This window comes from Apostichopus japonicus, chromosome 4, assembly GCF_037975245.1.
Source record: "Apostichopus japonicus isolate 1M-3 chromosome 4, ASM3797524v1, whole genome shotgun sequence".
In the NCBI taxonomy this organism is placed as follows: domain Eukaryota; kingdom Metazoa; phylum Echinodermata; class Holothuroidea; order Aspidochirotida; family Stichopodidae; genus Apostichopus; species Apostichopus japonicus.
This window is the reverse complement of record NC_092564.1, coordinates 8,689,890-8,714,387: the sequence shown is the minus strand read 5'-3', so window position 1 is coordinate 8,714,387 and position 24,498 is coordinate 8,689,890. Positions and strand designations below refer to the sequence as shown.

Genomic DNA, 24,498 nt, shown 5'->3' with positions numbered 1-24,498 from the left:
TTAGAAACGGTTACTGTGGTTTGAATAGATAGGTATTGATGCATCATAACTATATAGTTACATTACTGAAGTGTGGTAGCTTCTATTAGATTAACATTGACAGTATGTGGCAGGTGTCTGCCAAGAATTTTGAAGTGCTCTGACGATCCGTCTACTTGTCATCAAAACAGCCCGCACCATTGAAAATGTTCAGATCGGTTGGAGCCTTTTCATTTCGTATGTGCACGCGTTTGGCACTCGAGATACCAATGGTGGTGTAATTAATGCAATTGGATGTGAAAATTATCTGGGTGTAGTTGTAGAAGTATGGGAGGCACTGTACAACCTCGGCTCCATCTAGGAACGAAGAATTGGGCACGAGAAACAGTAGATCCCGATTGATCATTTATGATTAAGATCTTCATATTTAATTGCAAAAATGCAAGTCAAAGGTCGTCTCTTAATTACACAACGATTCTGGTCTGATTAAAAACGACTAAATTTAGGAGTGGGCAAGTTTTAAAAAGTACCTATCATGCGGGTTCTGAACAAAGAAAGTATTCCTAGAAATTGAGGGATAGTTAAATTAAGACTGTTTTACAAGTTTCTGTGATTATAGTTAATGATTGACCAGAGGGTAGCAGCAAACACAGCTCACCAACCAGACAGGCATACAGTACTTTTCTTACATAATTGCCTGACCTCTCTAAGGGTTGAAACTGAAAAAAAAGAGAACAGAATATATGCTTTTCCATCCTATAAACAGTATGGCATTTGGTTCTGAACAGGATGTCTAATGGAATGGGTTATATAGGCCTTTAAAATACAGTAGATTTCATAATTCTATCAACCATTCAGGTTTGAAAAACATCATCATTGGTTCCACATTCACATTGAACTTGACAGAATATCTGAACTAAAAGATAAATTTCCAAAGTTAAAGAGGCAATAATCATAGCTTAATTTAGATTTCAGAAGACAACAAAAAAGGAGCCAAACAAGGGAATATGGAACAAATAAATTATGTCACATGTTAGGAAGATTAAAATACAAATATGTCATAAAATTTGATAAATTATATAGGGCTATGTATGCTATTGGGATAATCAAGTCATGTTAAGAAGCATATATAAACTTCCATGCATCCAACAGCCTAAATTCTTTGGCCATGAAATGTGATTGTTTTTTTTTTTAAATAAATAAGTAAGTTGTTATGACACGTGAAATGAGGATAAGCTTGGTTGTTAGTGATGCTGGGTACACCTGCTTGATGTTGTTATGTAGGTGATGACACTTCAGCCTAGCCTCTAAGGACATTATGCTAAATAGTGTCTACATATTCTATGTCTCGGATTTCTACAGTGGTTGCAACTTCTTCTTTTCTCTGGGCAATGTTTTCAACATTTGCCGTTGGTGACAGATTGTATCTTTACTATCGCATGCTCTAGAGGACACAAAGAAGGACTAGAATGTAGAACAGTATGGAATAGTTCATTCTTTTACAAATTGTGAATCCATTACGACTATTCTCAACTGCATAACTGAATGGACCATTATTGACAAAACTCACGGTTACCATGGGAACGTACCATAAATGTTGAGTAGATAATGTTCAAAGTTATCATGCAACTGTGTTATGAGTGAAATACTTTTATTTTATTCCATGATAGCCGAACTCAAGTGACTGTAAATTCAAACTATGCGAAGCATTGCTCCATCAATTAATGTAATCTTCAGTGATTGCATGTCAGGGTCGTCTTTATCCTCAAATTATATCACCATGGAAACATGTGAAATAATAAACAGATTGTCACAAAATCATGAATAATGTAAAGTATGGACCACAGAATACTCTACAACTGAAAATTATGCATGTAAGATGGTTTTGATTATTGTAAATGTGTGACCAGTTTAATTTATCTAGCAATGTTTGTTTACAGTATGTTACCTTTATACACAGTAAACCATCGTCAACCAGCTGTTTTGTGAAAAGTCTATCATGTTTGTAATATCATAATTGTGTTTATTCACCTATATTTTGTTGGCTATGGAAAGTGATTTAGAATATGCTTCAGGATGCATGGATTTAACTTCAAAAGTTGTAGTGAAAGCCTAGTAGCCTAGGGTTTTCAAATTATGTTAATTGTGTCAAACAGTTGGCTACTTTGTGTCCCTTGTAATTTACCTTTAGTTTGATGATATGTCAAAGTATTACTCTAACGTATATTTCTGTTAAAATGCAGTAAAGTTTCATCCGAAGTGAAAAGTGTCTTTTTGAAACTGTTTCTTGAAGCTGCAGTTTTAATTTCAGCAAAAATTAATTGGACTGTCTAAATTTGATCTGCCTTCAAGGTTTAATCAAAGGTGACAGACATATTGCTACAGTATATATATTAGGATTAATTAATTAAAACCATGCTTGTTAGAAAATTAGTAATTTTTGTGTCCCTCTTGGTGGTGAATTCACACTTGAAGTCAGATCACTCGCATGGCATACTACTTTAAGTTTTTCATCTTCACTCTGAATATTTGTAAGAAAACATTTGCAACTGCTTGTAGGCCTACAGGCCAAATATCAATAAACATACCTGATATGTGTTCAGCTGACAACTGTAGCTTCTCCCAGGTATATCTGCCTGGAGAGCTCCAAGCGTTGGTGCAACAGCAACAGCAGACGATGAGAGATTGTCAGACGAGATGGGGAAGACAGGTTAGGCGGGAGAATTTTGACAGCCAATTATTGGAAGGGTCACGGAGACCCGACCGGAACTGTACATGTGCAGAATCAATCAGAAGTAAACGGTGTAATACATTAGACCGGCTCTGCCGATTTCTTCATGTGTCGCTATTACTAAGTGAAGGAATTAACAGTGTCATGTTTGGTTTGGTTCTGTAGGGAATCGCAGGTGAACCACAAAAACCCACATTTGTGAAAATATTTTGTCATAAGTCACAGGCAGGAAGGACTCGGTTAGAATCAGATCTGCATTACGAAAGGGTGGTAGACCATGTTAAAGAGTAATGCCTTCATGTTGTGAATGCATACATGCCCTTACACATTAACACCAGCTGTATGGGAAGATTAATGTATGATACGTACTGGTCAATTACAGGCAAACCTGTAGACCTGGCAGACCTTGTTACAGAGTAATGCCTCCATGTTGTGAATGCATACATGTCCCTTCACATTAACACCAACTGTATCCATATGGGAAGATTAATGTATGATCAGTACTGGTCTATTATAACGTTCTGGAATATAAACAAATTGCATTCCATACTTAGTTCTTCTATTTAACATGTTTATTCTGTGGTTGTTTTTTCTTGTGTCATTTTAAGGCTCCTGGGAAGGACGAGCTATTTTCGTAATATTTCAAGAAATCATTTGATCTTATAATGAAGAGTTTGCATGCTAACCTGGAGTGGGCCTATATGATCATGTACACATTCTTACATTATCATATGTCGATCTGTTTCTAGGACTTAAATGTACACATAATGTAGCATAATACTGTGCATTAAAACTGGTCACCAGAATGAGAAATGTTTCTTGAAGGGAAAAAAAGATAAATGACATTAACTGTGACATGATGCCAACACAACACTAACAGAATGTTTACACTTTTTTGTTTTCCCCTTATAGCCTGTCGGTTTTGTGACCTTTGACTCCAGAGCGGGTGCAGAGGCAGCCAAAGAATCTCTACAGGTGAGAAGGAGGAGCAGTGTCACTGTTTACAATGCTTTATTAACAAATTTGTGAAGAACATACTGTATGGTACTGGATTTCATTCACCAATGTTCTCTATTGTCTTGCAGCAGATAGAGAGAGCTTTTTGGGTGTTAATTATCTTGAATATGTAGAACAGCGAATTAATGTTTAGGCCTAGACAGAGGCTCCTGATATTATTGAGTTAGTCCTACAAAATCACTAAAACCATTGGCTACATTTTAAAGGTGATTAACTATTGCAACATTACTGACACTCAAGCCTTCCCTGTTCTTGATTGGATTAGTACCTTCCTGCCCAAAGTCTATCCGATGTTAATAACTTATCAGGAACAGAGTACAACAGTCTCTATCAACTTAACCCATAACCGGTCAAAAAGCACCTGCCGATTAATTGGCAAGCAAATGGGAGTCATTTTTCCGAGACTGCAGCAGCTTACTCAACGTGCAAGATATGTTTTTTCTACCGCAAGACTGTTAATACTGACAGGCATCAGTTATACACTCCGTTGAACCTGTGACTTTAAGTTTGGTCGAGTGCCGGGTAGCGGGAATCAAAATAAAGTATACCACATAGCTATTAGGTATTATCTCATATTGGACAGTATACCTTGGGTTATAGTCCTGCTAACTGGGTGAAACATCTGCTATCTTAAAACTTAACATTTAAGGGATAATATACAAGTAAATTAAACAGCTTTCAATCCCATCTTGTGGTGCCTGGAGGGCAAGAAGCAGTAGTGTTGACCTGTTAGTAATTCTTGCAAGTATAAAGTTTGTGAGTTGGTAAGAGATGGAGTGATTCATTTGGTTTCTGTGTGGGGGAAGATGCAGGCGGAGGCAAGTGGGTGGGAGAGGAAGCGGTTCAGTGTTGGAATAGCTAACTAATGGAAAAGCTCTTTCTGTATGAAAATGAAGGTTGCAAGGATGCTTAAAAATTGATTCTTGTAAAATTATCTCTATAAGTGGTGAGAAATTCATTCTTTTATGTATTTAAGTAAGTATTATCATGGCTGAAAGTGGGTTGAGAATTTCTGCTAAGATCTGACAGGAATATAATTCCATCGTGGGATTTAATTATGATGTTGCCGCTGCTTATGTATTGTAACTGGACCTCTTAATTAATCAGTGAGATGCAATTGTCTGTCATCGTTTACGTGCTTCGTCATTTATACAGTCATCAGTAACTTTTAGTCTTTTCTTGAATATGTATGCCGAGACTTTGATGCATGCAAAATTGTACGTAATACTTACAACTGTAAAAAACTTAAACTTTCGTTATAACTCCTTTTGTTTGTATATGTTTCCTGTTGGCTTAAAATATTCCTTTCTCAGGAAGGATAAAATTTTCGGAGTCATTAGAGTCAAATTTTGGTAGATTAGGTCTGTATATGTTAACCTGCTTTTGTTGTTTATATATGTGCATGGCTAAAGATACATCGTTGGTACCATTCTACGCCTCGAGTGTTCCAATCTGCTTGTCATCAAATCTAATTGCAACAAAGTTTGTTTTAATTTTGCTCCAGAGGAAATTGTATCTTCTGCAAATTATTCACGACTTTACCATCTCTAACAATCTGTGATAGTGCCTTTGATCAGTAAAATATTTGTGGCTGTAACATAATCTGTAAGATTTCACGTTGATAGCGGACAGGTGCATTCAGTCAATGGGGAAAGTTCCTTGACATTTGCTACAGAACTTACTGGCCATCTACCGCCCTCACATTTGGAAATCATTTATTGCACATCAAATTGGCTTCAAACTTTCAACATTACAAAACAGTTAGTTTTGGGTAATACTATAGGAAGGAATTTAAAAAATAGTTCCAGAGAAATATGACCAGATTACTTTTGGAGGTAATTAAAACTACTACGTTATATAGAAAAAGTGCAATGACACATCGATACTGAATTTGATGTTTAACAAATGAAGCGAGGTGAGATGTTACTTTAAAGGGAGGTATACACATCCAGTGTAAATCCTCATATATAAATCGTGTTTTCTCATATTTACTAGTAAAGTTCAGTGTTGCCCTTAGTTATTTTGTCCCTTAATTATGTAGTTAAAAGAAAACATTAACTGAAAGAATTGCCTTTTATTTTGGCATACAAATTTGCTAATGCATTAAAAGAAAGTACTATCATTCACAGGATCTGACCCTTAGCATTCTGTTTAGACATACAAGTTGATCGACTTATGAATTGTTTTGGAAACAAGAATACAAGGACATATTTAGGTACAACAGGATTTGAATTAGTGACCTCATAGTTACAAGCCTTTTGCACTTAGCTAATAATTTACCAGTTTCTCATTGTTTGTTTTCTTATTCGATGTTCTGTTATGCGCAATAGTTTGTTATGGAAAATTACCCTCTGGATGAATGGTTGGTAAAATGATGCATGTCATAATTTGTGAGATCATAAGGTTATCCTTTTTTGTGGTCTTTCCTTGCATACTTGGGGTTAATTACCGATCCTAGTTAGGAATTCACTTTAAGGCTGTTCCCACAAACGTGAGCTTGCTTCAAGCATGCATAGGTAGAGCTAAAATAAAAACCGCAGATGAGACCTGCAGTTTGAACCCCGCGTTTCAACAAGTTATAACTCCAGGCATAGCGGCATGATTGGGAAACGTCCAAACCAGGTTCACAGGAAATATATCGCTATTCTGTACTAAACATATTCTCAGTATCACTTCATAGACACTGTTCTTCTGTTCATAATAACGGCATAGCTTTAAGGGCGTATTCAATGTGATCAGCATAACATCCGATTTCTGTCCATGACTGTAATTAAAACTTAACTGTCTAAACAACTTAGTTGAAATCCCAGTTTAAAGATTGATAGTGTTGGCAAAGTATTAGGCATTTACTGTATTTGTATGACGACATGTTCGCGAAAATGTTCAACACGTTTCAGAGTACAGACCTTGAAAAGGCAAAAACATCGCGGCAAATCCACGATCTTGCAGAGAATATAGTTACACAATTGTAATAGATTATTCTATCAGAGAATATGCGTAGCGATGGACAGCTAGGCAGTGAGTGTTTTCGGCACGTGCATACATCATCCAAGTAGCGCACACATACTTTTTCTTACCAGGACTCTCCTGATACAGCCGACGTTTACCAGCTTTTGAAAAAGTCCATGCATTGCGCAGGGAAAACATTGTTCGTCTCTGAAAAGCGATATTTTTGGTGGTATGACTTGGCGCGGGGGTTACGTAAAAAAAATCCTTCAAGTAAAACAGCCTATTTGAGGCCTCTAAAGAAGTTCCAAAGAATTTTTCTAGTTTAGGACGTTACATAAAATTTATGAAAGTCTTTGAGGATATTTTGAGGGCTAATCAAATGCCATTTGCTCAAAATAATCTACCAGATGTTGGACATGTCTAACAAAGTACAGTGCACACACAATGTACCCAGAACCTGACATAAGAAATAAATAATCATTACATTTAATTTGCTAGGAATCCATTCCACACGCTCTCTCGATTTGTCATGAAGTCTGCTTCCATTAAGATGGAGACATTCCCCGAGTTTTGTCTATTCATGTTTCTTCAGCCTAATAACAACAGCAGGGGTACAGTGAGCTTGGGTACGATATCTGTGTCAGCTAAGTGTTAGATAATCACTTGACCCAGAACTCTCATCTGATTGGTGGAGTCTGTTGACTTTGAAAGAGGCTGCCAGATATGACATTTTGGAGAGGATTAGGTTACCAAGGCGAAAGACAAGTGTGGATAGGGGGTAGATCTTGAGCCTAAGAAGTCCGGTATTTAGATGAGGAAAATGTATGTCTCCATTTTTAATGTGGATGACACTTTCCAAGATGTTTTTTACGCGCAGTAGTCGCCATTCGTCAGATGTTTGTTGAATTTTGAGATCTCTATCAGGATAAATGTCGGGCAATAGGACACCAACCGGTCAAATGCATCGGTATGCCGCTGATTCCAAACACATAAAACTCTGAGGTCTAAATATATAATGACAGTAGAGAGAGAGAGAGAGAATGTATGACCGATAATCAAGGTATGATGAAACAAAAGGGTGGAACAACAACAACAACAAGATGAAGAAGAAGGGTCATGCAACTGGCAACTTAATTATAATCCTGCTCTGGTGCACGACCTCTGATGTGGGTCGAGGGCTCCCTGGTTGGCTAAGCAATTTGATCTGGTTGGTTATTACCGTTAGAATGAAGAGCATATAGGCTTTGTCCTCTGCAACACCAGTATTAAGAATAATCTCTGGTCATATAAATAGATATATGTGTATACCAGTCAGTAGAGATTTACCTGGCTAAGATGTTGATTGAAAACAGAATTAGCTTCGGTATCGAGTTTCTGGGAGTCATTTCCTTTGACATTGTCAAGTTGGTAGAGCCATGAAAACTACTGATGGATGATGAGAAAGGTCATTAGCATTAAAGGGAAAAGAACCAAATCTCTCACATTCCTCAAGGTCATGGCATTCTAAAGGTGATAAGTCTTAGTTGTCAATGTTGATTGTTAATACACCTTACTTTATATATATCCAGAGAGAAAATAAAAAATATAGCAGGCTCAATACATCTGTGACATCTGTAAGTGTGACATGTCTATTAGAGGCCCAGAATTGGGATAATGATCTCAGATGGATCATCCCATTAGAGGCTTGGAATAGGGATTATCCATTGGACCCATCCCATTATGGCTTAGAATTAGGGTATGCTCTTTGGATCATCCCTTCAGAGCCTTTAAATTGGGGTATGCCTTTTGGATTGGCTCTTGCATGTTTTTATCTCAGTATTGTATAAATGGTTCAGTCGTTTACTTTATATTCAGTTATTTACTGTCAGTAGAAGATTCAATGATGTTGTTTCAATCTGGGGGTTTTCCTTTGCATGCAGAAGAAACGTTCACAATTTGCTACCTTTCTGTCCAATACCTTTACTCAAGCTTAGACTAGGGAGGAGAAGGGAGATCATGACAAATCTGCATCATACTTTATGGTGGAGATGAAGATTTGTGTAATTAAGTGAAATAGCTGGCATGGTGAAAGGGGGTGGGGAGAGGACCATCTATGTACCCCATGTACATATGGAAATTGGATCAGTCCCAACATTAAGAAGGACACTGTTTGTCTTAAAGACCCACTGTGATGCAACCAAAATGAGGCTTATTATAAACGTTACTATACCAAAGTCGAAAGGAATACCGAAAGTCCAAGTATTTAAAAAATACAAAATAACAATTAGAGCGTGAACTAAACACTTTATTGGCACCTGACATGCATTAGAGAAATATTCTTTTCCAATGCATTCAATGTCAGAAGTCAATATAGAGGTCAAAGGGCTTGGTCATTTCCAAAGCATTTCACAAATTCTTGTCTCAGTACGCTGGAGAGATGCTTCAGCAGCCTCTGTGTCTGTGCGTCCTGATGGATTGGTGACACGTGGGCGCTGAGGTTGTTATTACCATCTAAGTCCAGTCTTTAATTAACGGTTGGTCCGATTTCAAGTGATGATGTATATGTAAATCTTCATTAACGAAACAGACAGGAGGATGCAATGCGGCAGTTCAGAGAGCTGGGGGCAATATGATATATAATTGTGTAGGTATCAATTCTCACTAAATAGAATTTAAGGAAAACAGTGTGTTCCCTTGTTATCGCCATTGAGTATACAAATGAGGATTACTCACACCAGATTAAAGTTTGAAGAGATGGGTGAATGTAGAAAAGATTGTCGCTGCATGAGAACGTTATAAATTGACATTAAATATTTTTTTCCAACATTCCATCTCCCCCTCACCCTCCCTGTGCCGATATTCACTCCATGTATAATTTTTTACCCAAAAAAGCTTCAATTACTAAAAGCAATAGCATTCTTAGTATTAGTTCTGATTTTCTCATAACCTGTTTTAGTCTAGCAATATTGATCTTTTACAAGTTTAGTGAGTGTTATGACTTTTAGGTGCTTTTTAAACTTTCATGACCAAGACTGCAAACATTTTGAACAGTAATGTTTTACATAATTCTGAATTCAAAGAGGTTTCTTTCGCTTCTCTTGCAGGGTGTCCGGTTCGATTCAGAGTCCCCTCAAACTATCCGACTGGAGTTTGCTAAGTCCAACACCAAAGTGCCCAAACCGAAGCAGACCTCCCCGTTACCAGGGAATCCTGCCATCGGACCGCCCATGACCCCTAGAGACCCATGTGAGTATAGCGTTTCTTGAAATCCTACAGACACACATCAACCCATGAAGACCTCAATCATCCCCAGAGACCACCATCATTCAATCTACCCGGTGTAAATCAACTCCTGACTCCCTCTGACCCCTAGAGACCACCCTTAGACCCATCTAATACTCCCCTCCCCCTCCCCCTCCCCCATCCCACTTCGATCAACTGTAGAGGCCCAGATGAGTATAAATGAGTTTGCCACTTTAAGTTTTGTCAATAGTTTGGCAACTCAGCTACAACTTTCCTCCCACCAGGTCAAACTCCTTCTGCCCCTCTCCTCCTCCTCCTCCTCCTCTTCCTCCTCCTCCTCCTCCTCCTCCTCCTCCTCCTCTTCCTCCTCCTCCATTCATCTCTTCCCCCTCCCCATCTTTTCCCCAGTCAGGATACCACATTATTAAATAATTTCCTTTAAAACATCTCAAGAACTAATATAGAGACTCAAGTGCGAGACTTCTCTCTGTTATGACAAATGTTGGGGATTTCCATTCTCTAATGGAGAATGATGTAAGTTCGAAGATAAATGGATTTTTAATTATTCTAGAACTGTATATAATGTGAGTTATATTATGTTATACACAGCTGACATTCAAACCATAATTTTTTATATCTCAGACTAAAAGCACCAAGCTGCTGCCATAGCTTCTGTTAATCTTTTTCTTTCCTTTTCTTATACTTCATAGTGAAAATTAGTTACAATTAATCTTGTGTTTTGCAAAGGCTCTCATCCATGAAGCCCATGGGAAAAGTGCACAACCACACAGTATGGTTGATCTAAATACAGAAGTTATTTAGATCTTGGTGGTACATCACATTATCAGTGTGTGGTTCTGTATGTAATCAAATATATACAGAGGTTGCCACGGTTGTACAGCATCAATTACAATTGACATCAAATCATTTAACAAAGCTTGTTTCTCCTTCACGAGAAAAGTATCAATTTTGTAATGCTGCTGCAGGAAAAACTGAATGAGAAGACATATTTTTGATTCGATTTATTTTTTACTGCATTTGTTTAAACTATTGGTATTTTGAGTTTGTGACCTGTTTCCATTGTCAAAGTTTGGTGATCAACAGTAAAAGCTATGGCTCTTTATGAATGAAGTAATTCTTGTACAGTTGTGTTATGAATGGACTAATTTTGTTCTTTAACCAGTGTTTAAAACATTAACAAATAGCTGAAGGAAGGTGGAAAAAGAACTTGTTTTTTTCTGTTCCAAAGATGATCTGCTTTCTAAAAGACTATAATGTTGATTTTTTTTTGCTAATTTTCAGATGACCTTGGTACTGTGTTCTTGCCTGGTACACCAGAGACATGGGGACATCCGTAAGTATTTTCCTTATTGTCTGAACTTTGTGTCAAAACTAGTGTGTATTACCTACAATGCACTCAAGATTTCTGAATAGCAGTTAAACAGCTGTTGGTTCCTATGATTGGATGAATAAGGTCATGCACGTTCCAAGTGCTTTGCTAAAATTGTCCCAAGCTGAAAATTTCAAATAGCCCTTCATAGCCACAGCCTTATGACACCCCCGTCAACAAGACGAATGGTTGATGTAGATTAAATGTATGTATTTGTATGTAGATTTATTTAGATCCCCCTGCAAGCAGGATCTCGCGAAGAAGCCTCATTGGCTTATCAAAGCCGCAAGCTGACGGAAGTCGAGTCTCTTAGATTCATATATAACGTCTCTGATTATGAATTGTCAATTGGCAACAACTCTGTAACATACATTAATCTTGGAGTGACTCGAACAGGGGACCTTATGATTGGAAGGCACCGGTGTTAACCACTGAGCTAACACTCCCTAAAAATGATGGTTACTTCAGTGACTTCTACAATCTAAATCTTACCTTGGCTTTGCTGTAAGATTAAAACAATTTGCTCTAAATGAATTTTTACTTTAGTTTACATTTGTGAGAAAACAGTGTCTGCAAAATATCCCCTGTGTCCCTCCAGTGCATAGTCGGCTGAAAAAGTAACAATGTTTTAGGAATGGAAATTGGGAGGATATCCATAGTATGAAATGTGGTGGTATATGCATCATAGTCTGGATGTTTTAACTTAAATATTTTAGTATGTTGTCTCCTTTAACTTGAATGAGTAGTAAAGGAGATGGTTAAGGTCCCTTTTAATTAGGAAGGTGACAGAATTTGACCTGAAAGAATTGCTTTAGGAATTGGGAAAAAGGGTGCTTTACATTAGGGGATTTTACTGTGAAGAAGTTGGAAGTGAGCAGGGTGGAGGACTCACTGTGAAACATTACACCCTATTTTATCCAAGGGGTCACACCTTCAACAGTCCAATGTTACACCCATATCGGGGCTTTGATGTTCAGGCATGTATGTACAATCCTTCTCATTTTTTGAGAATACTTTTAACTCTTTATCGCTCTTTATCCTTTTTGATAAATATGATCTATTAACCAAAGAGTTTTTCATGTTGATGTGAAGTTTGATGGCATGTTGGGTATTAAACACATCACTTTATGATGTGCCATATGTGTCAAGTAGTAATATCGGTCTCGATTGTGATAAAGACAGCAGTGTTTCTTTGCCATGGCGATAATCAGTATAGAGTGGGTGCACGTATGTATGATATAATATGATGAGTTTGGTCTCCCCTAGCTCAATGCAGGCGATGATGACTTATGATAATTAACCTGTCATCTTTGAAAGTAACTTTATTTCATAACTGATAGGAAGAAGTGACAGTTATTGCTCATCTAATATTACTAATATATTTTCCTGCGGCTGTAAAAAGTAGGCATGCATAAGGTCATTTTGTTTGCCCATTTTTTTTAAATTTTGGTATCAGATTTTATCAGTGTTATCAATACCATTAAGTTCAAAGGTCATTGTTTGCTTCAGCCAGAATAGGATGGTGGGAAGGGGGAGGGGGGGGAGGTATGAAGTAAGAGATTCCTAGAACTAACTACAATAGATTGCAAGTATTACGTTTCCATGGAAATATCAACAAATTGAAACCTTGAATGTTTTTGGAAGCAGATGTCGAGCATATTGCAAGCTATGTAGAAAGACAAAGTGTTAAACCCCACTGCAGAAATACAAGCAAGAGGTACGAGAATTGTGTATTTAATATATCTAGGTAACTTTGCTCATTCCCAAGTTTTCAAATAAGGGGTCATCAGAATCATCCTTGGGCACATAGCAAAGTCTAGATCTTCTCCCATTGCCTCCACTACACTAAGGTTGCTGCCTCTCACGCTCATCAAAGGTTGGTTAATCACATAACCATGAGAAATCTTTGCAAATCATTCAGCATGAACTGAATAAATCTTTTGCTACCATGACATTAAAGTTGGTTGTGAACAAGAACAGAAACAAGAACAGAAGCCGAAACATTTATGTTGATTATCTACACTATGTGAACTCATCTGGTCAAACTCTTTTGTTTTATGAACTTGTAGCATCCTGGCATTTAGTGCGTTGGATTAATGGCGCGACAAATCGATAGCTTCACAAAATTTTCATTGATCACGTCATTGAGCGAGCATTTCACGAGCTTCCTTATAACGCTCATCACTGTAAATTTTATATCCCACTTACAGTGAAACTGGTACGGTGGGCTTTCACCCTGGTCTTTATCAAAAGTAAGTTTTATCGTTGCATGCGCCGTTGAAAGCGCACATCAAAATGTCACCCAATCTGGGAACCGAAATAGCTGTTGGTTTTGTAATGCTTCAGTTTTGAAAGAACTCAGTGGTAGATGGATTTTGTAGTTTGACATGTTATGGTTCGTCTCATATTTCTGACACATTTAATAGGTAAGAATGTTATGGAGATTTGACACGCACTGCAGGCCTTGCACATTCCAAGACATTAAGTAGAACAAAGAAAGTATAATGAGGGAACGACATGAAATTGAAATAACATCTTTAACGTTTCGCATTACGTTACTAGCAGCCATAATGCAGCACCTGGTAATTTTGAATATCTTAGGGTTGAAAAGAATTGATAAATAAACAAAATAAAAAGCATTATAAAATGATTGGGAAGATCTTTGTCCTCTTATATATTTGTTGATGAAGTATCACAAGACAACAAAAAATGTTATCAAAAACATATAACTGATATGATCATAAAAGATTTGCTTTTCTGGAATTTAATTTCGACTAACCCTTAAGGTACAAGTGTTTCCACTGTTTGCTTGAAACTTGTTAGAAGTGCATTCAAGTATCCGAATGAGTCCAAAAATAGTTTGCATGGAATTCCCTGGGGTCATCTATCGAGAGAAATACTGTAGTAGGATCAGTTAGAAATAATTGCTAGCCAACAAGAGAATGCGCTGTAAACGGTGATGTTGATAGCAGTAAATAGAAAGTTCAGTCAGAAGGTACTGCACCAAACATGAAAAGTGCAACGGTATACATGTACAAATTGAATTTTTTCATGATAAGTTCTGAAAATGGTTGTCTTTAAGTCGGCCAGCGGCATCCCTGGGGAAGTGTATGTGAAGAAGTACTTCTTTGAAAAATTAAGTGATTCTGAATATAATATAAATATTGAATAATAAATAACATAAATTAGGCAGTTATATATACGAATCTGAAGCGACCACGAATCTGGAAGAAGCCCACAAGGACACATGGATTACAACTTTCACGTCCGGTGGCTTCCAATTCAACATTTTAACTCAAATTTGGAGTCACTTCAGTTTAGAAAGTTATTTCAGATGGGAAAACCATAGATGGATGAAGAACCAACGTGACTACGACTTATCCGGGTATCGAACCCCAAACCTCCCGATTGCTAAGCCTCATGGCTGCAACTGCCATCGCCTTTACCCACTCGGCCACAGCACCGGTGCAAGTTGCGCCAAATGTTGATAGTTGAGTTCATTTTGTTGAACTATGACATGTTAGCAACGGACTAGCAGAGTTTATTTGTGTTACATTAACATTTGATACAGCATTGTGTTGATACCCCTGCAGATAGCCAACCATTCTCAAATTGCACTGTATGTAAGTTTCACAATTGTGATTCTCTCTGGTATTGAATTTGTAGGTTGTTTCATCAGTTTGGTTTCATGTCATCTCATTTCAAATTTTTCGGTTTAAATCTTTGAAACATTTCTATTCTTATCTTCCCTCTTTTCAATGTCTGCAGATTGACGGCAGCATACACTGACCCTACATCGCAATCCATTCCACACCATCAAATCATCGCGGCCCATCATCCCATCCATGCTCAGGTGCCCGGTGCTGCTGATGGAACGAGGCTGGCCTATGTCCTAGTAAGTCCACGATGAGAACTAAAGCACGGCCATTCAATGTTTATCCACGCAGATAGGTAGATAAACCATTGAATGGGTGGCTTGTCTCTCAGAAGTTTTGTTTTGTGTACTTTCCTAAGTGGATTACATATGGTGATGTTGACATCAGTCGTAACGGTTATGGTCGGTCACCCCAGGATGGAAATTTTTTCTTTTTTTTTCTTCTTGTCTTGTCCTAAACATGTATTCCAGTAATGTTTTGGCATGCATTCTTTTGCCCTTGATTTTTTTGTATAATATCATAATATCAGTAGCCATTATATGATCAGACTATTTCAAATTTACTCCTGTTAGCGTTCTATCTCAGTGAGTTAATTAGCAGTTTGATGGATACCACGGCAGCGAACCTGGTTTGATTGCAAAAACAGATTACGAGACTGGTTGTTATAACATCTGTGTAACACTTCAGTGAAACACACTATCAACAAGCTACTACTTAGGGGATGGATTGGGGGGGGGGGAAGAAATTTGTTGAAAGATTTAACTCTTGTGGAGTGTGCCCTGATGTGAATAAAACCTGATGTAGTCTCTTACAGGAAAATGTTATACCTATCATTAGAGTGTAAAGAATTTGATCTGGCTAGGCATAGTTATCTTGGTTTCAGCTGCTGTATCTTTGATGTTGCTTAGCTATATATACATATGTGTATATATATATACACATATATATATATATATATATATATATATGTATATATATGTATGATCTTTTGCCATGTTTGAACATGAGCAATTCATATCATGCTTCTGTTTGCACGGTGTCGGAGACAGTTTTGTCTAAACCTTGTTTAATTGTGTTTGAAAAAGATTTGGGCTAAAATGTAACAGTTAATGTTCATATATTAAGCAGCAGTGAGTAATAAAATCTTCTGCATTGCAGGAGTAAAGATCTCACTTTCATATGATTTGGAGGAAACATTCCTCGAATGGATTCCAGTATCTGACAATCAAATCGCAAAATTTTGGATATCTGAAAGTACAGAACCTGAACTGCAACTTCGGTTCGTAGTTAGAAACCAAGAATCTTGTATATCTTGATAAGATAAATTTGTCATCTGCATTTTTGTATAATGTTCTCCAGCTCTATAGATCAATAAACTCTTGGTCTACCAAAAAGTGCAGACAAAACTTGATTTTAGACTAAACTACTCCGGCTGTGGTGATTGTTTGGGCTACTGGTCGTGTAGAATGCAGTGCTCTATGTCCTGGCATAAACTCGTGTGATATAGTTTGTTTTAAGCATGTTCAGAGAGGAGACAAAGAAGCCATTAGTTAATAACTTCTTTGTTCACTCTCAAAAGATAACCTTTGCTTTTTTCTGTTTATCGGATATTTCTTTTGGCTTTGGTAGTCTTCAGCTTAAAACTGCTTCACCTCTGTACTAACAGCTTGAATTCTCTTGAAGAGGTCAAGGGTCATCATTATGTAATTCCTATCATTTTTGTGGAGATGCTTGTAATCGCTTCAACTTTTCAAAAGTACTTTCGTGTCTGTGTGGTTAGAGGAGTATTTATTTATGTATTAGTTAATGAGATGTGGCAATGACAGCAGATGTGTTGTGAATAGATATAAAAATGTCTTTCAGTGACTGGGAAGAATTTTTGGGTGGGTGGGAAGAGAGGGGGAGGGGGGTAAGAACTTATAGTTTCCACTTGAATTACCATAATTTTGACTGTCTAGCATATTTTGGGGGCAAGAATGCAGATAACCCTTCAAAGAAATTGCTGTCGCCAATTCTGACACAACTGTAGTCAACTACCGGATTGAAACTATTGTCAAAAATGTGTCCATAATTTTGGTACACACTATCTGTGCTTCATACCTTTGTTGAGCAGACAAAACCCACAAAAACAGTGCCTTGAAATTGCTCCAGTTTTACATTGTGCATCTCTTCAATTCAGCTGTATTAATCTTAAATTTAAAGAAGGAAATTGAATGAAAATTGTCACGACAACAGAAAATTTTTGAGGTCTTTTGAATTGTTATATTATCTTCCTTTTGATGAATTTTGTGTATTTGATAAAAGAACACAGTCCGAAAAGTTGTGAGTTCATTAAGGAATTGTCATAGTTGACTTGCAGGTGTGACTGTTGCAAACGTTGCTATGTTCAACAACCACCTCCTATTGGCTGACACGATTAAACTTCACATTAGTCAAGGAGAAATGGATGATACAGTTGCACTTCTCATGTTCAGAAGAATGGAGAAAATTTAAATATTTTTCTTTTGAAAAAAATAAGTAACTAAATATATTGAAGAGCTTATTGAATGGTATGCTAGATAAATATTCCCTATTTCATTCTCCATTTTCACTTCATGTCAAACTTTAAGACAGGCTGACTGTAGGTTAGGGTACAAGACAGCAATAAATAAGGAGAAGGGAAGATGGTACGAGGGAATTTTCAAAATGTATCCATATATGAATAATTTTTTTAATTCAAATCCCACCCCCCCCCAAACCATCCTCTCTTTCTGCATTTTGACACTCCTCATTTATGTCCGTTTTCCATTCTTACAGCCTCACCCCACAACACATCACGCCATCGCACAGCCAGGCACACCTCACTCACATATCCCACAGCCCTCTTTGCCCATTAGTATGGCCGCCAGCGCTGCGGCCACCATGGTTGCTATGGCCAACACCACACCTTGTACAACACTGTTCCTGGGTAACCTGGGCTCTCAGACAAGTGAGAGTGAACTGCATGAGGAACTGAGTCGGTAAGTGATGATGACGTTACTAACTACTTTCTTTATGCGATGATGAGGATGGCGTAATTTCCATTTTTATCACATCAGCGATAAATCCTGTGAGCATACGTCCTTGAAATCTGATTATGCGTGTCATAATATATTAGGTGATTGGATGATATTTTCAAACCGTAGATCTATGGCTTGCAGACTGTAAGCAAAGCCTGGGCTGTGGCTTTCCGTTATCATTTATGACAAATTGGGCTGAGATCTTGAATTAAAGATTTTTGTAAGAGCACTCATAGCGTCTTAAAACAAAATTCCTGACAAGTTGACAAAACCAGGAGTTTTACAAACCCAATATGACATTTCTTACAGCTGACATTTGTGATGTGCAAAATAAATTTGAGATGCAAGCTAGGTAATGTTGCCATTTTACAACTGAGGTGGCCATTTTAGGATAAAAACCTTAAAGAGAAACTAGGTTGATGATGTTCTTTCCATCATGAGAAGGAGTGACTGATTATGTTGGCTGTCCGGGATAGCTTGACGAAGGGAGTTTTTTTATTTGTATGTACGGGCCTTTCCATAAAGATCATCAAGTCATCTAGTTTCTGTATCTTTTCAAAATGGAAGATCTTAGTGTCCTGGGTAATTCATGATGGTGGAAGATGTCAAATTTCAAGAATCTATTGATCACAGACAAGTTAAGGTTATTGGAAAGGCCAGAAAACTTTAAAAAATACATTTCCCCAAAACTATCATTGTGGAGGGGTGGTTTAATATAGTTTCCTCAATGTATAGATTTCTTCATATAAATCATAACAGATTTGTGTCACTAGGAAATGCCTGATACCTCAAATAACAATTAACAATGTGTTTCTTTTTCTTTAATGCTTTAATTCTAACATCAGCTGTAGTGCATTTCCCATTGTAAAATTTGATAGCCATTGCTGGTGTTTTTACTGTAATTACTACCAAAGATGTAATACAAGTTTGTGTTAGTTGTGCCTCTCCAAGGGCAGCAGGGTTCTATTATACATCCCATGTAGCACCACAAGACAATGGCAATGAATCAATTTTCGTTCCAGTCATGATCAGGAGGAACAAGAGCTACTCTGAAAGGAGACCCGACTGTTTGTTCTCATTGTTGACACATTGGTACAAAAACATCACTGTGGCACAAATTTCATAGGTTCTCTTTCAGTCCTCGAAGATTACTGATATCTGTCACAAACTCGTTAGTTGATTGAAGTGGTCCTTGATTTAAGAATGCCTTGTGAATATTTGAAAAAAGGATATTTGCTTCTGGTGACCTTCCTCTTGGGCAGGTCAAGGAATCAGAATTTGACAAAAAGGGAGCTTTTTTGAAAGAAGGGAGGATCCTGTTCGTGACAATCTTTATGACAATCGCAGAGATTAAATTTTCTAACTAGCTATCTCATTGATATAGTATGTCATATGCCCTGATACAAAGTATTAACGAGTAGCTTCCCAGCTCGTTATTGGGTTAAAAACATAATCTGATTTGTTGAGGTTGTGTTATTCATAACCTCAGTGATAATTGAGGACATGATTAAATATGCTTGATACAGTTACTACACTTTATGTCATCACACACATTCTGTGAGGCTTCACTAACCACTGACTTCTTGAAAATTAGGTTGTGGCATTAACAATGTGAAATTTATAAGGATCACATATTATAACATCCACCTTAGTTTGCAGGATTCAAATATACAGACAAAGATCTTTTATAATGCCTGCATACAATCAGTTAGGTTACAGTATATACTCTCCAAATCCTGGAATATTTTAGACAGCTTTAACAGCTCTTGTGAAATCAGCATTGCATTGTATCAATGTCTCCATTCGATGGTCAGACTTGCTGTATGTATCTTTTGACATGAACTTATGCAAAAAGTGACTGGACTGGAATTAATGTGTAGCAATCAATGGTGGTAGTCTTGATTTCATGGTTAGAATCTTTCTTTAGTGCCTCCCTTCTGTAGGAAATATGCAAATTTCTTTCGATCATCTGATTAACCACTTGTATCACTCTTAGTAACGATCAGATGTTTCTGAGGACTCTTGTAAAATGCTTGAATGAACCATCATATACCTGCCCATGGCAAAAACACAAAAATGCAGCCATCTTGATTGATAACGCCTGCCATCTCGAGATGCTTCAAGGCTGTCCTGGCTAATTCTGCTGGTATCTGAGGAATGGGGTTTAATCATTCAAAACAGGCCATAAAATGATCTTAACAATTCATTTTACTTTATCAAGTTCTGCATATATTGACAAGAAAAAAGAGGGCTCAAGATTGGTACCTTTTACAGAAAGGAATGGATGTTGATAAATGTTTCTGGTAAATGTCATAGTGTAATGTAGAGTTGTAGGGAAAAATTATGTGAAACGGTCATCTAGGGGTCATTGTATATTATGATTTAACCATGTTTAAACATGATTTCCCAGCAATATACCCAACATGTGTATGTTCAGCATAAAACATATTCATATATTTACACAATTTCTTTATGCATGGGAAATATCCAGAATTTGAGGCTTTGGGCCATGTGGAGGTTTCTCTCCTCCTTGTAGACATTATGAAAGGAATGTTACATAGTACATAGTGACTCCATAGGGGCCCCCTTTGATGAAGTAACTTACCACGGTAGCTAACTGATAACTTGTTGAGCACAATCAATGTAGCTTACATTGTTAACCTGTACACTAGTGGTGCTGTTTAACTTCAAATATATGATAGCAATACTTTTATATAGCTATTTCTGTGCATGAAATGGAATATTTTGTCTTCTGACAAAGTAGTCCATGTGATATAAATCACTTCTAATCCTAACTGAATAGATTTTTTCCTCTTTTTCTTTCTTCTTTTTCATTTTAAAGCAGCTGATTGCATTTGCAGCCTTATTTTACTTTCCATCAGTTTCACTGATTAGCAAAGATTGTTGTTTTATATGGAACCATAGACATTTGACATCTGAAGAAAGCGTTTTGTCTTTCAAAAGAAACATTTACACTTAGTATAGACTTATCATACTTTCTTGGCAAAGATACTTGAATAGCCTCGCCTACTTGGTATTTACGGATCGGGGCCAAAGCAACTAATATCAGTAGACGTTGAATGTAACTAACTGGCTATCGTGCTTTCATTTGGAAAAAATCTAAACCAAAGGACCTTGTAGAAAATATTGCTGAAATGGTTTGTGTGTGAAAAGTAGAATATGGTGTTAAGAAAAAGCAACCAGCTACTTTCCGATTGTCTCTAATGTTTTCCTTTGAACACACATATGCAAACTTCACATTTTACTAATACCAATTTTAGTACTATAGTCGCAAGAGCTACCCAAATAATGAAAATTAACCCTCCTCATTAAAACACCTAACTCAATCTTCACCTTCCCTAAAAGACCATCATCAAATGCACAGTGATGTTTCTACAAATAACCCAAACATGGACGTCTTTTTTCCGTTAAAGCCTTCTTTGTTTTTCCATAGTTCAGATATTTCACATAGGGTTGTCACCTCTGCAATATGCAACTTCATGTGTCCACTCAATCGCTACAAAGTTAGATGGGATTAAACGTCACCTTATTTGATATCATGTTCATTTGGTATTTACGATGGCTTGTTCTCTCTTCGATTGACCGTGTTATCTGAACGAAAAGGGCTCCATAACTCCATCCTGACCCTGCATTTGTCAATTCATTTCATAAGAGGAAATTGTTTGATGCATACTAAACCGTGATATGTCCTGCGTCTTTTGGCATGAATGAGTGAGAGATGAGGAGAGATTTCTACCTGTCAAACCCTCTCAGGGGATAAAGGATGTGGAATTCAGACGATTTAAGAACTTTCCTATATGGTTTTCAATGAAAACACTTGCCTTTTTGATGAAAAACTTCAAATGGTTGTTTTTGAATATCAGCACTTCACAAGACAAGTATGTCGAATATTAATGTGTGTGTTATTGCATATATCTTGACATGAGGTTTATCAAGACTTTATTCATTGCTTCTCAATGAGCAGGCTCCAGTCATTCAGACTATAGTGGTCATGGATATGTCTATCTTCAGTTCCATTTTCACAACAGGTTTAGAAATTTTAGTAGAAAATTGGAAACCATTTCCATTTTGAAATGTTTTTGAGGGTTTTTAATATGACCTGATGTCAAACTATGATGCCTACCATGTAAGATGGCTATTAAATTTCTGTAAATTCCTGATCAGTTCCATTAAACAAGTGAAGGTGGTTTTCACTAAATCCTCCTCCCCTTTAAAAAAAATCAACATAAGACAGAACATGGATAATGAATATCAACCCTAACTTAACTTTGATCTGAATATTTTATTTCTCCTCAAGTTACCTGTCGTCTATAAATATTTATTTGGTCTTCCATTATGTGAGACTGATTTCAGCGTTTTTTTCCTGTCTTTTCTTTTTAAAAGTAGATTTTGAGTAATTTTCGAAGCTATCTTGATACTAAAATCCCATCGTATTGAAATTGATCAGATTTGATGGACAAGTAATCTGTTTTGGAAATTTCCATTTTACTTTTTGCATTTTGTTTATATCCTGTAGTAACATCTCTGGAGGACAAAATATGAAGTAACATGAATCAGTTTTTAATCGTATTGAAAGTACATTCGCTCTCAACAACCTTGAAGGATGTCTTGGAATTCCTCTTTGATTTCATACTTGCTAAGTTTGATAAAATTTGCAGACCCAACGTCAAAAGGCTGCCGCCTTTGTTGATTCTATTGTATTTTTGTGGAATGAAAATCTTGAAAGAATTTTTACCATTATGTGTATGGATCCTTGCCAATTGTTAGTTTGGCAATGGGTTTGCTGAATTTGAAACTATATGAACTTAAATGAGATTTGTCTCCCTTCCCACAGTCTCCCTGGTTTCCTTCGATTACGGGTGAATAATAAAGGAGGGTCAGCCTGTTGTTTCGCAGAATTCCATGTAAGTACTTAAACCTTCACCTTTTGACCTTTCACTTGACCTTTTGACCTTTCACTCGCTCCAGTCATCTTAGATACTGTTGTGTTAAACATTGACCTGTTATCAGTTGCAGCCTTGTCTCTATTGGAGATAAACATTTGGAAGCATCAAAGATGGAAGGAAGGGGCAAAGGAGTTAATGAAGGGGATCAATTAATTCCTTTTAGAGATGTTCTTCCCTTCCCCCTTCTCCCATTGTCTCCTAATGTTTTATGGAATGCAGTGAATTGTTCTTCGCAAATCTGCATAAATCATTGAAGTCGGGTTCCTTGATTTTTTCCTTTGATTCTTCTGAATCTCTACAGTTATAATGGAAGTTTAAACATTTAATATTGCAATTGCTTCTTGCTTTAATGTCTAATCTTCTAGCAGAGAATTGGAGTTTGTGATTTCTTGAGAGTAGATCTAGCTACACAGACCAAACTGGCTTTAGTTTTATTAGAAAAGAAATTGGCTTCTTATTTATTCTTATAAAAAGAATTTTGGTTTTCTTTCATCAAGATCCAAGTGTGAAGCCTGTCACCTCTTCAAAAAAATTGCCCATGTAAAAGATGATGCTACCCTTTGTAAATTTATGTAGAACTTTAAAGGGTCTGACTTTTTAGTCCTAGCAGGATCTTTTCACAGGATCCTGCTAGAATCTAAAAGTCAGAGGCTCGCCTAACTAAACTGGATTTTTCCAGCAGATAAGCAGTTTACAAAGATTTTTCTATCTCTCTCTCTCTCTTTTGTAAATTGAGTGTGATTGCTATAGACACTAAGCTTGCAGTTCTCTTCTTTGTAAAGTTAATGTGATTGCTATAGACAGTAAGCTTGAAGTTCTCATCTTTGTAAAGTTAATGTGATTGCTATAGACAGTAAGCTTTAATTTCTCCTTTGTTTCTTGGTAGAATGTCGCTGCTGCTATGCATGCCTTTGCTGTCCTACAAGGAAGAGAACTGAAGTCCAGTGACAGAGGTGGACTTCGAGTAGAGTTCGCAAAGTCCAACATGGGAGAGGTATGTTACATCAAACTATTGGGCCATGGTTGGTCAGCCGATCAATGCAAACTAAAGATAGGAAGGTGCTCGCATTGTTCCTCAAAGCTCAGGACTAATTGATTTGTTTTGACCTATCACCTTAAATGAAGAGTGACATGGTTGATACAAACTGGAGAGGCCCTTGTTTCAATTGCACCCTAACAGAAATTAATCCGGGTTATATGTACTATATATGTATAAGCTCTTGGCTTGGATCACTTCAACAGAAGTTAGATTTATATGTACTAGATGGAGAGCGCTTGACTTGAATCACTTAAACAGAAACTAGATTTATATGTACTGGATGGAGAGCGCTTGACTTGAATCACTTTAACAGAAATGAGATCCATCTGACTGTATCTGACAGACGATTGTGCCTCCTCACTATTGCTTGAAACTTTCATCAATTAAAGCTAAAGGGATGCTGCCACCTGCTTCCAGCTATTGACAAAGTTGTCCATAATCTATTCACTTTCTTTTCCTTCCATTATTTCTTAATCTGTGTCAAATTGTCCACATTCTCAAATTTGAAAT

General features: G+C 37.0%; 1 protein-coding gene across 4 annotated transcripts in view; it reads left to right on the top strand.

Moving 5' to 3' along the window:
- Nucleotides 1–24,498, top strand: part of LOC139966354 (uncharacterized) — a 129,882-nt gene that overhangs the window by 96,428 nt on the left and 8,956 nt on the right. For 3 of the 4 annotated variants that reach the window (XM_071969269.1, XM_071969271.1, XM_071969270.1), the window contains 8 exons: nt 3,623–3,685; nt 9,760–9,901; nt 11,201–11,252; nt 13,499–13,540; nt 15,057–15,183; nt 17,741–17,943; nt 22,838–22,907; nt 23,836–23,943. In XM_071969269.1, coding sequence (XP_071825370.1) covers nt 3,623–3,685; nt 9,760–9,901; nt 11,201–11,252; nt 13,499–13,540; nt 15,057–15,183; nt 17,741–17,943; nt 22,838–22,907; nt 23,836–23,943 — 807 coding nt within the window. The remainder of the gene's footprint in view (nt 1–3,622; nt 3,686–9,759; nt 9,902–11,200; nt 11,253–13,498; nt 13,541–15,056; nt 15,184–17,740; nt 17,944–22,837; nt 22,908–23,835; nt 23,944–24,498) is intronic. The other variant, XM_071969272.1, reaches the window with a different exon arrangement.